This window comes from Mus caroli, unplaced genomic scaffold (assembly GCF_978045245.1).
Source record: "Mus caroli unplaced genomic scaffold, Mus_caroli_1 scaffold_1, whole genome shotgun sequence".
Taxonomy (NCBI): domain Eukaryota; kingdom Metazoa; phylum Chordata; class Mammalia; order Rodentia; family Muridae; genus Mus; species Mus caroli.
In genome coordinates, this window is record NW_028227256.1 from 33,721,500 (window position 1) to 33,734,229 (window position 12,730).

Consider the following 12,730-nt stretch of genomic DNA (forward strand, 5'->3'; position numbering starts at 1 on the left):
AGTCCAGGCCAGACCTGTTCTGCGGTGATCTTCTGTAGGCAGGTTTTTAACAGCGTGACTCTCAATGTGCTAAGGGCACTTTCCTGTCACTGTGGTTAAGTTAGGAGGTCTGAGCAGGTTCAGCAGAGCCCTGGGAGGTACAAGCACTAGTGTTCTGAAATGGCTCTGAAAGGTCCGTATTAAAGGCACAAGAGGGGTACACTGTAAATAAATGTAGTTCTCTGCTTCTACAGAAACTGACATGCCCGATCAATGTGCAGTCATTAACAACAGTTTGTGAAAACCCCAGTGGTCAGCACGAACCCCGCTGATCAGCTTACCTCGTAGTCAGTTGTGATCTGTATGGCCCCATCATGGACCCCTTCTAGCTTCTTGGCAGTAAGTTTGACTCTGAACACTGCAAAGTGTCCTGAAGCTAATGTTACCTGAAGCAGTAAAAATGGCACCATTTAGTAGCTGTACAGGTTCAAGGGTCTTACTGAAGTGGGAACACTCTGGTGGTGAGCTATCCCCACACAGACCCGTGTGTGGACTTTGTGTGACAGCATCAGATCTGCACACCTGATGCACAGAACCTCACGGCAGACACTCTCTCCTTTCATGACAGTGTGGTACATACAGATCCTTCCAATTCTTCTGTGCCCTCATCATCTACTCTGTGCCTACCCTCACTGGAGTAGATGGTCTCCACAAGGCCCCAGCAGTGTCTCGCAAGCATGGCCACCAGGAAACAGGTCACAGTACTTGCCGAGTGGGGCACATAGCCCTGCTCTTTCACTTGGGCCGGAAACACCCATTCTAACTTGAAGCAGTAAGAGGCCCACTCACCGGGGACTGGTCGGGCAAAGAGGACCGCTCCAGTTCTGGAAGGCTCGCGATCACCGTGCTTCTGTTGCCTCTCTCTGTAGCTACAAGTTCTATTGATAAGCCATCTCCTATGATATGCCAACTTTTTATTGCCAACTTCAAAGAGAAAACACAAACATGATCTTGCAGCACAAACATGAAATCTTCAGTATAACTGAGAATAAAAACAGTTTCTTTACCTCAATTGGATTGCTGTTTATAATTGCAAATAAAATACTACTTGCTTCTGTAGCACTCAGTACTCCAAAATCTATGAAGCGTTCTTCTATTTTGGGGGGCAATACAAAGTACTAGAGAGATAGAAAAGACTGTATTAAACACCAGATCACATGTTTAACAATGCTACTGAATAAAGTGTCCACTAGGAGACACTAAAGTTTCTACATCTTATGTCTATATTTACAGCTACATGATATGCTGAGAACTTCGGACAAGGACAATCAGGAGTCAGGGATGGAGAGGCCATTTCCTAGCAGCTACTTCCCTGAGGTTCTAGGAAAGGCTAGGGAGCTCTGACAATCAGGCAGAAGTCTGTGCTCTCAGTAGTCACAGATTACAAATAATAATTAGCCCCTTGCCTGGACTGAGCTCTAGAGCTGGGCACACCTAGCTGATGAAAGATGTCCCATCTTTCTCTTCCCCAATGCCTTTCATTGGCCACATTCACCAAAGCTTGTCTGCAATTTTCCCTCTGGTTTGTTTTCTGTGCCATGGAGACCTCTGCACCTTCCTTGTGTTGTGTCTACTGCATTGCCTAAGTGTGCATCTTTACCATCCAGCCTTCTTCTTCTCTGGTTCTTTGCTTTGCCCTGGTGTTCTCCAACTTTATCCAATCAAGGTCACCACTGTGCTTCCTAATAGTCTCCCTGTCCCATTGTTCTCCATTTATCTTTGTTCTAGATTCTCTGTCATTACAATTTAAAAATAAAGCAAGAGAAAATAATGTAGAAAAAGCTCCGGGTAGTGACTGGAATTAAAGGAGCTAAATATATCATAAATATATCATATGGGAGGGGGGGACTGAAGTGAAAAATTCCAAAAGTAACTCCTTAAGTTTTCAGTGGTTTGCTCCTCTGAGCAGTCAGCAAAGCCTGTGCTGTCCCAGTGTGAATTAGTCCTTCCTCCCGTGAATCCAATCCTGTACATGTGACCCACTCATCAATCCTGTAGGTCTCCAAGGGAAACTGTGGTAGCAACACAGTGCCTGTGTTCAAGCAACCCTTATCATGCTTTATAAATGTCCCAAGGAGCAAGGGCAGTGAATCCAGGGAGTTACTATACCAAAGAAAAGCTATAGAGTCCTTTCCTTAAGGCAAAAGGTGAACGTAATAGTTTAACTGCAGTGCTGTGTTATACATTAACCTGTGTTCCATTTACCACTATCTATTCTAATTTCTAAATTAGAACAAGACCAGTACGGGCAGTCAGTCTTCCCCATCTGTAGATTCCACATTCACGGATGTCACTGTTTGTCTACGAATACTACAGCATTCTCCATAAGAGCCTGGCCTGCAATAATCACAGATTTGGGCATCTATAGTAGATTCCAAGATCACTTCCCACTGGACACTGAAGAATAGCAACCCTTAGTTTTGGAATTCTCTGGGGATCCTAGAAGGAGTCCTTTGTGTGTGAGTGTGTGAGCGTATGTGAGTATGTGTGTGTGTGTATTTCTGTATCCTGAAAGCACTAACTGGGAAGGAATCCTCCCAGTTGCCTGACAATATCCAAAAGCACAGAGGTAGGACCTTGACGACATACTTACATCTAAAAAGCCTGTGTATACCCGCACAGGTAAATGAAACTTAGAGGCATTGGTAACAAGTAAAATGTTGTTGTCTATGTGCATGGATGAGGTGGATGGCATAAAAAACAGGGTAAAAATGTATCCCGACTCATTAGGAAGAATGAGAACTGGTTTGCTGAAGTTGTGCACCTGGGGATGAAGCAGAGAAGAGCAGAGTTAGTCTCACCTGGATGCTAGAGCAGCAGAATGCCAAGCAAGCGGGCTCAACGTACCTGAAACATTGTTCTGGCTTCCTCTGGTAACAACACATCATGAATGAGGATCGCAAAACTGAAAGTGTTAGTCAGGTAGATTGGCCTCTCCACTGGGTCAGCAGGACTGTCCTGGATGTGAAACAGCGTGGCGGCGTGATCAAACCCCAAATAACTACGGAAGAAAACAAAGCAGGATGAATCCTCCTCACTTCCACGTGCCCAAGCTTGCTTGGTATACATTTAGCATTAAGGACCACACCATGGAATTACAACTATAGCATTTAATGGTTAATTTTTATAACTTCGTTCACCATTTGACTTAACATTTTGCTCATGAAATACTGAAATGACACAGCGGACGGTTCCCTGCTGCAAGCTGAAATCCCATGGACAGCATGGAGAGTACAGCAGCAGGAAGGCTAACGCTGCTGAGGTCACTGCAAGCATGAATGCACGCATGGCCACAGTGAGCATCTACAGGCTGTGTGTCGGCACACTGCTAGTTTAGGAAAGAACAGAAGACTGCCTCAAGTCACCGAGGAACAGTCTGACATACCTTAAACAGAATGACACAGTAAAAAGGGTTCAAAAGATTTAAGTAGTTAAAAAGCACAAATTGATTTATAAATTATTATTTTTTTAATTTTTAATATTTTTATTGCATATTTTCCTCAATTACATTTCCAATGCTATCCCAAAAGTCCCCCATAGCGCCCCCCACTTCCCTACCCACCCATTCCCATTCTTTTGGCCCTGGCATTCCCCTATATTGGGGCATATAAAGTTTGCAAGTCCAATGGGCCTCTCTTTCCATTGATGGCCAACTAGGCCATCTTTCGATACATATGCAGCTAGAGACAAGAGCTCCGGGGTTCTGGTTAGTACATCATGTTGTTCCAACAATAGGGTTGCAGATCCCTTTAGCTCCTTGGGTACTTTCTCTAGCTTCTCCATTGGGATCCCTGTGATACATCCAATAGCTGTCTGTGAACATCCACTCCTGTGTTTGCTAGGCCCTGGCATCGTGATTTATAAATTATTAAATCTAACACAAACCATAATATTCCATTTTCTTTTGCCACCTTAGAAAGTCAGAAATAAACAGGACACAGAAAATTTTCCTTTGTAGTTGTGGTTATCCTTTCACAATAACCCATCAGGTCAGGTGAACTTCTATCAATCAGCAAAAAAATTACAAACAAAGTTACAAACAAAGTTTAAGACAAAACTCACCCATCTAGAACTTCTGCTTGGTAGGGGATTTCGAGTTTCGAATAACTCTTTTCCTTTGCTTTAACAGTTATTTTCCCAGAAAATTGAGATGGCTTTTTTGCTCTTGAAGCTGCAAGGAAGCATTTAAAAAAAAAATCATCTATTTGTGTGTGTGTGTGAGGGGGGGGGGTATTTTTGAAATGTAAAAAAATTACATTTCCTTATTGTGAGTGAGTGCGGGTGAGGTGTCACGTGGCACACACACTGACAATTTTCAGGACTATCCTCTCTTTCCTCCATGTGCGTTTTCAGGGACAGAACATATGCTGTCAGGCTTGCAGCAGCAAGGCCTGAACCCTGAGCCATGTAGGCAGCCTCTTACTTTTTACTGCTCGTAAGTCTGTGTGACTTTATGCAAACTGAAAGTTTTGTTTTTGAAAAAGGAAAGCTTTTACACTGGCTAACAGCACACTTGCAAACACCGCTCACATTTTATATAAAAAGCACGTTATCTTTCCTGTAGCAAGGCAAACAGGCTCGTTTGAGGCACTGGTGTCACTTAGGACGGCAGGCTCCTTAACCTCAGTACAGTGAGCATGTGAGGACCATGCAGACTCTCTGGCACACTGCTGTGCTTGGTTGGCTGTTGCCACCCTTACCAACTCCCTCATCTGATGAGCCAGAATGTAGGCCGGGGACTCCGGGCAGATGTGTGTGTTGGAGCACCAGGCTCAGCTTTATCGCTCACTCCATGCTCCGATGAGACAGGTGTATTAGATGAAATGGGCATGTCCGGGGTATCAAGACCACAGAAAAGACATGCTCTTCCGAGTTTCAGTTCTTATTTAATTGTATATCTAGTTGAGCAGCTGTTATGTCATAATTTAAAATTTGCAGTAATAAATTCAATAAATTTCTCTTAAAACAAGTGAAAAATGGAATGAAGACAGACTGTAAACATGCTGACGTCTGAGCTAATGTTTCAGGTGAGACTGGGTATGACCAGGGAGGCGTGGTTCTAGATATGAAATAATACATCAAATGATACCTATCACTTGTCTGAAATAGTAGCTAATTTGACAATACATAAAGGCTCTTATTTTAGCTTAGACGGAACTGTCTGTTTTGCTTAAAAAGTCAACATAGAAAAACGTTAAAAATATTATTTTTGCCTGTGAACCAAAATGTGCTTCTGGAAGTTAAATATATTATCACTTAATTAAAACACCCAATGACTTCATAACTAAGGTAAGTGACGACTGCTGTGACTAGTTATCCTGCACTACAGAAACTTCCGACCCTAACCTATCTGCCTAGGTTTCCTGATTATAATACTGTTTTAGGTTTGTGGAGTTATATTATGAATTAATATTATGAATTAATAAAGTAAGTTAATGATGAATCTTCATAGGGGAAAATCAATTGAGGCAGTAGTATGAAAATAGTCTGGATTTCTATATTAACTCATCAACATAGGAGCTTTCTAGTTTGTCAAAATAATAACCACTCTAGGAGAAAAAATGAATATTTACCATCAAAACTAATGCTGGCAACCTTGGTATATTTACTTTCAGAAGCTTTTAACGTAACTGGTTTAAAATGTACCGTGATAGCGTCATTTTGTGGTGTTGGTCGAACACTCTGCAAAGAAAACAAAGCTGTTATTTTAGTCTAGTAGTTTAGGTAGAAAAAAAGCATATACAAAACATATATAGGTAAGGCATAATACCTATAGTAGCTGTAAATGAAATAAGACAAGAGCAAACACTGTATGAAATGCGGTGATGGCAAAGTATGAGATGATTATGACACCTCAGGACAAACTCACACATGGGAAACCTAAAGGTCGTCTTCTCTACATGAAAGCCTACTTTCTAAGACAAGAGGACAAGAAGATATCTCAAGACTCATCCATCTTGAAGAAAGCCACACACAAAGGTGCCCTGAAACTGTCTCCTAGTAGGAAGAATGAGCACACCTCAGGGCACTGTGACCCCATGTGGCCTCTGCAGTGTTTCTCCACGGCTTGGCAGTGTAAGAAAGGAAAACTGTCAAAGGGCAAGGCCGCACTCTAGTGAGCACTAGGGACTGAGGCTCACTACAGAGTCAAAGGGCAAGGCTGCACTCTAGTGAGCACTAGGGACTGAGGCTCACTACAGAGTCAAAGAGCAAGGCTGCACTCTAGTGAGCACTAGGGACTGAGGCTCACTACAGAGTCAAAGGGCAAGGCTGCACTCTAGTGAGCACTAGGGACTGAGGCTCACTACAGAGTCAAAGAGCAAGGCTGCACTCTAGTGAGCACTAGGGACTGAGGCTCACTACAGAGTCAAAGGGCAAGGCTGCACTCTAGTGAGCACTAGGGACTGAGGCTCACTACAGAGTCAAAGGGCAAGGCTGCACTCTAGTGAGCACTAGGGACTGAGGCTCACTACAGAGTCAAAGGGCAAGGCTGCACTCTAGTGAGCACTAGGGACTGAGGCTCACTACAGAGTCAAAGGGCAAGGCTGCACTCTAGTGAGCACTAGGGACTGAGGCTCACTACAGAGTCAAAGGGCAAGGCTGCACTCTAGTGAGCACTAGGGACTGAGGCTCACTACAGAGTCAAAGGGCAAGGCTGCACTCTAGTGAGCACTAGGGACTGAGGCTCACTACAGAGTCAAAGGGCAAGGCTGCACTCTAGTGAGCACTAGGGACTGAGGCTCACTACAGAGTCAAAGGGCAAGGCTGCACTCTAGTGAGCACTAGGGACTGAGGCTCACTACAGAGTCAAAGGGCAAGGCTGCACTCTAGTGAGCACTAGGGACTGAGGCTCACTACAGAGTCAAAGGGCAAGGCTGCACTCTAGTGAGCACTAGGGACTGAGGCTCACTACAGAGTCAAAGGGCAAGGCTGCACTCTAGTGAGCACTAGGGACTGAGGCTCACTACAGAGTCAAAGGGCAAGGCTGCACTCTAGTGAGCACTAGGGACTGAGGCTCACTACAGAGTCAAAGGGCAAGGCTGCACTCTAGTGAGCACTAGGGACTGAGGCTCACTACAGAGTCAAAGGGCAAGGCTGCACTCTAGTGAGCACTAGGGACTGAGGCTCACTACAGAGTCAAAGGGCAAGGCTGCACTCTAGTGAGCACTAGGGACTGAGGCTCACTACAGAGGCACTGAACTTGGAAGTGAGGCTCGGATGCTTACAACTTAGGAAGTCAGGTCTATCCACACAAACTTAAAGTTAAGACAAACAAACAAACAAAAACCCCACTAAATGGTGTATTTTTAGTGTATATTTAAATTGAACACTTTATAAGGTCTAGTTATTTTTTAAAATTATCCTCAATGATACAAATCATTTTAACTGAAAGAATTCAAAGATATCAATTCTACCCACACTGTTCTAATAAAGAAAGCCTCAGAGTATAACGCAATGTTTCAACAGTTGGGTACCGAGAGGACTGAAGCCAGGCTCCTGACTTGGTACAGGGCCACTTGTCTGACATCCTGGTATACAAATTGCACAGTAACCTTAATTCTAAGTATTTATCAAATCATTGGGGCTGTGTGAACTTGACATCAAAGCCCACTATTTCCCCCCAAGGACAACCCTCCACCTGTGAAGCTCATGCCTGCTTCAGGGCCAGCAGGGCACTACATTCCTCCCCAGTCTAGGGCTGATCCTTATAAAGGAGAACTCTTCCCAGACTGAGCATCAAATGTGAGTCCCCTGAAGTCACAATAGAAGTGAGAAGAATATGAAAAAGGACACTGGCCTGCAGCCTGGAACTAAGAAGATTAAAGTAACTCCAGGGCCTGCTAGGGCAGCTCACTCTCCCACGCACTGCCATTAGCCCTGGGGGCTAGCAAGACCTCACAGGCTGGGGCACCCTAAGGCCGGCTCCCTCCCGCAGAAGCACTGCTAGAATACTTGCACCTCTGCTTTCCCAGCATGAGCTTTTCATCTGCTTCACTGTGCCCTGAAGACTGGGGCTGGGAACCAGAAGATCTGCTCACAGCAATTCCTTACTTATCAATAAGCTTACTGTTATTAGCTACCGTCTAAAACAGATCTCTCCATCCCCTCAAGGATATGTATGTATTTTTGAGAGTAAACAAAGAACTGCTAGAACTGTGAGCTAAGCTGCAAATGGAAGGAAGTTTCGTTTGCTTTTATTGCGCGATTTTACCACCCAAGCAAGGGAAGCCTTGGAGCACACATGGCAGGCAGTCAGCAGGGGTGCAGCTGGAGCCCCAGCCGCTCGTGCCCACACTCAGGCTCACTTCTCCACCTGTGAGAATTTCTCTAGGGTATTATCTGTCTAAGGAGCTCAGCGACTGTTATCTGTTTGCTAGAGAGCTAGCCTTGTGAGCTGAGGCCTCAGAGAGCTTTTCTTCACTGTCTACCTTGTGAGACAGCAGCAATGGAAGCACGGCCATGTCCAGACATGCTCACTTGCTGCAGTGGTTCCTGAGGGACCACCGTAGCATGCTCTCTGTGGTAGCAGCCTTGCAAAACCGTACCAGAGAGAACAAGTCATGTTTTTTGCTGAGATACAGTTGTTATAAGCAGGAAGATCTTAAAATACATGTTGAAAAAAATGATTCTCTCACTTCCAATGCAATCCTTTAAGCATTGCCAAATGAGAGAGAGAATTTACATTCAGAGTTATCACGGCAAAACATACTGCACTAATAGTGAACAAATGTAAAGTTGGTGAGCCACTTTACACAAGGAGTCTGAACTGTGCACTCTTAAAAATAAACCTGAATCATCAGGTAAAACTCATTTGTCTAAGGAAATAACAAATAAATAAATAACAAACAAAAAAAATCACAATAAAATACTTAAAAGTTAGCCGGGCGTGGTGGCGCACGCCTTTAATCCCAGCACTCGGGAGGCAGAGGCAGGCGGATTTCTGAGTTCGAGGCCAGCTTGGTCTACAAAGTGAGTTCCAGGACAGCCAGAGCTACACAGAGAAACCCTGTCTCAAAAAACCACAAAAAAAAAAAAAAAAAAAAAAAAAAATACTTAAAAGTTCATTCTGGTAACTTAGGATGAAAACATTATTCAAAATCACTGCCTTGTAATGAACTTATTTATTCTCACCACTTTAGTACTAGTTACTGACTACTGCTAATTCAAAGATGGCTAAGAAATGGGAAAGTATGACAAGATTCCCAGGAAAAGCAGCTTGCATCTGTTCTTAATACATGTTTAGTCTTTTCTCATGATATTCAGGTCAAACTAGCACTCAGTAATTATGTCAGGTGTGGTGTGCATGCCTATAATCCCAGTACCTGGGAAGCTGAGGTAGATCTCTGTGAGTTCAAAGCCACGTGTGAGACCTTGGTTTTTGTTTTTTTTTTTTTTTAAAAAAAAAGATTCCAAGACATATTGAGCAGTCAGAGCATGCCAACAAGCGAGGGGAAACTGGTTAGTACATAGCAACTGGATATTTTGTGCATACATTCACTAGAGCAAATGTCAAGCTGATACAAATGGCTCCCACTCATCAACTACCATGGAAGCTCATGCAAGCCTCCCTTTGAAGATATCTGAGGCACATGGGTGTCATGACAGGAGGGCCTGAATGTGGGCCTTCTGTGCATGGCTCCCTGGATTGCTATCACTCCCTGGAGCTCCCTGGATTGCTATCACACACTGGGAAGGACCACAGCGTTTAAAGAGAGAATAGATCTTGGAAGAGAAATGAATAAAATACACGTTAACATTCAGCACAGCCTAACTGGAGGAAACCGACTTCTGTAAAGACACGCCAGGCTCTAGTCTTGTTATAATATGTGAGAGAGATGCTGATATAAACAGAAAGCAAGACAGAGCAAACCTTGGTTCTCAGAAAACTCAGTTCTCAGTGATTATGCCCATGTGACCTCCACGACTGAGCACCATGACAGCACAATGAGTAAGTCGGCTAATCCTTTCCTTACCACACTTAGATGGACCCAAAGAAGTCTGGGTTCAAAGTGAGCTCAACGGTAAGGGGGACTTGGGCAGTCTGACCCATAGCTCCACCTTCAGGATGCAGTCTAGTGCACAGCTGATGCTTACAGTTATTAAATGAATGAGTAGATGAATGAAGACCAGGATTCTCATATCCTACATACAACCAAGAGTCTACAGGTTACCACAATACAGAGCAATGACTTAACCCTGCTGTTAAATCACATAAACGCATGCGCACGTGTATGCACACACAGTGTGAGTGTGTGTATGTGTGTGTGTGTGTGCTGACACTCAAAAACTTACTGTTATCGGTACATCCTTTGTTCCTGAATTTAGTAAATGAAGATTTAAAACCTTTGGTAGATCTGTTGAAATGGAAGAAAAGAAGTGTTTCTTTAAAAGGTGTGCTTTCACAGCAAATTAGAATCTTTACCTTATCAAATACAATGCAAAATTAGCATAGTAAAAGCAAATCAAATTTCAAAAATATGGCCTTTAATACTGGACAAGTAAGTCTTAATTACAAATTACAAAATCAATCTCAAATTTTGTACTTTTTCCTTAATAATAATAATAATCTTAGCTTGGTTGTTTATAATTTTATAATTAGAATTCTTTCTTTGATCGCTTAAGATAAATAAAACTATTCATCACATTGAATGTGTGAGGAACTAGATTAAGAAACTATTTTCTGGGGGCTGATGAGATGGCTCATTGGGTAAGAGTACTGACTGCTCTTCCAAAGGTCCTGAGTTCAAATCCCAGCAACCACATGGTGGCTCACCACCACCCATAATGAGATCTAATGCCCTCTTCTGGTGCATCTGAAAACAGCTACAGTGTACTTATTTATAATAATAAATCTTTAAAAAAAAAAAAAAAGAAACTATTTTCTGACTCAGTTTTCTACCTGAAGATTCATGTTGCCTCAACCTATTTTCTCACCTGGGAGGAAGGTTTCTCAAAAACACTTTCTACCAAAATCACATGACCCACTGAGAAATGACTTTCACGCTGAATTACAAGCAGAGCCATCAGAACTGAATCCCAAGTGGATTACTTTAGGGCTCATGCTGGTCTGAATGAGAATGGCCCCCACAGGCTCAGACATTTGAATGTCCCCAGAGGTAGAGCTATTCTGAAGGATTAGGAGGTGTGGCCTTGTTGTCAGCGTGGGCTCTTCTGATCTCCGACTAGCAGGTAACATGTGTGCTCCTGGCTACTCCTCAAGCACCATGCCTGTCTGCCTGCTGCCATGCTCCCATGACGATGGTCATGGATTAACCGTTAAGATTCTAAGCAACTCCCCCGCCCCCAAATTAAGTGTTTTCTGTAATAAGTTGCCTTGGCCATGGTGTCTCTTCACAGCAACAAAAAGTAACTAAGCCAGACCCAGAAAGGCTTCTGCTACTTTACCTTGTGTTCGAAGTGTTCCAAAATCTAACATTTCAGTTGAGGAGTAGATTCCAGGAGCTGGGAGAAGAAACAGTGCACAATGGTCACTCTCTCAGCCAGGACAGGGTGTGCTGAAAACAGAACAAACCTGCACTCATTCAGCCCTCACTGACCTGTTGTAACTTCAACCTCAACCGGGAGAATGATGAACTCGGTGCTGTCTGATGCATTCGTCTTTATCCGTATGAAGGCTGTGTGATTATCTGCTTCTCTGGAGGAAAAGCTGGCTCTCATCACTCCCTTGGTTTCATAAGGAGGGATTTCCTGTGAGTAAATAGACTATAATGTAGCAAGTGCCTGGAATGCTGTACAACTACCTTGTTTATTCAATCAGATGACACAGACTGAAGGTGCACTGCTATTTTATACACCTATCAAAAAAAAAAAAGTACATTACCAATTAAACATATGCTTTGCTGACTACAGCACATAAAACCTCTAAGCTCAGAGAATGTTTCAACACAAAAAAAAAAAAAAAAAAAAAGAGCTTTTTTTTAGAATGGGTGATGTATGCTGTGTCAAGACAAGTAAATCAAGCCAACGGTCTGAAAACAACCATAAGCTGCAAAAAAAAACCTCTTAAAAGCCTAACTGGTCTAGAAAATCAGTTGGTTGTTTTGTTTTTGTAACAGGTTAGTTGTGTATTCAGTCCTGAAATTATCCAATAGAAATGTCCCTATCAGAGGGCAGTGTTTTCCAGAAGCGCATAGTGTTCTCCAGATGATAACCAGTTGGTTTTGGACTCCGATTTCTCTCATTTAAAACTTAACACTTTGCATAGTGTATTCAAGTGTATTGCGCGCACACACACACACACACACACACACACACCCACACACACACACCCACCCACCCACCCACCCCATAAACTTTCAGACTTCTAAATGAAAACACCCATACACACACAAAGTAGATAGAAAACTGGTAAGTGGAAGCCTTCTGGGGAAAACCCAGATGTGTTTTCCAACTCTAGGAAGGGGTCTCAATCCCTGGGACTTTCTGATGTACACTGAAGTGGGCAGGGTGACATCAGGCAGAAGACAGACAGGAATGGTGGAGCTGGGCACCAGGATGCCTACAGACAGCCAAAGTTCTGGTCCTGTCTACATAGCCTGCAACCTCTTGGGAAGCCTTGGCTCTCATGATAAAACCTACACATCAACTGTAGGACCTGAGCAGCGGTTATGGAATAACCACAGGGGTTGCAGCTGTGCCTTGGAGCTGCTGCACCTCCCGATGGTTCCAC

At 43.4% G+C, this 12,730-nt stretch overlaps 1 protein-coding gene across 3 annotated transcripts in view; it reads right to left on the reverse strand.

Moving 5' to 3' along the window:
* The window catches only part of Tmem131 (transmembrane protein 131), a 149,492-nt gene that overhangs the window by 32,621 nt on the left and 104,141 nt on the right, over positions 1-12,730 (reverse strand). For all 3 annotated transcript variants that reach the window (XM_021159938.3, XM_021159947.3, XM_021159927.3), the window contains exons 9-18: positions 11,598-11,748; positions 11,446-11,502; positions 10,333-10,394; positions 5,613-5,721; positions 4,102-4,210; positions 2,887-3,040; positions 2,633-2,803; positions 1,047-1,157; positions 829-963; positions 321-425 (exon numbers count right to left, since the gene is read on the reverse strand). In XM_021159938.3, the coding sequence (XP_021015597.1) occupies positions 321-425; positions 829-963; positions 1,047-1,157; positions 2,633-2,803; positions 2,887-3,040; positions 4,102-4,210; positions 5,613-5,721; positions 10,333-10,394; positions 11,446-11,502; positions 11,598-11,748 (1,164 nt within the window). The remainder of the gene's footprint in view (positions 1-320; positions 426-828; positions 964-1,046; positions 1,158-2,632; positions 2,804-2,886; positions 3,041-4,101; positions 4,211-5,612; positions 5,722-10,332; positions 10,395-11,445; positions 11,503-11,597; positions 11,749-12,730) is intronic.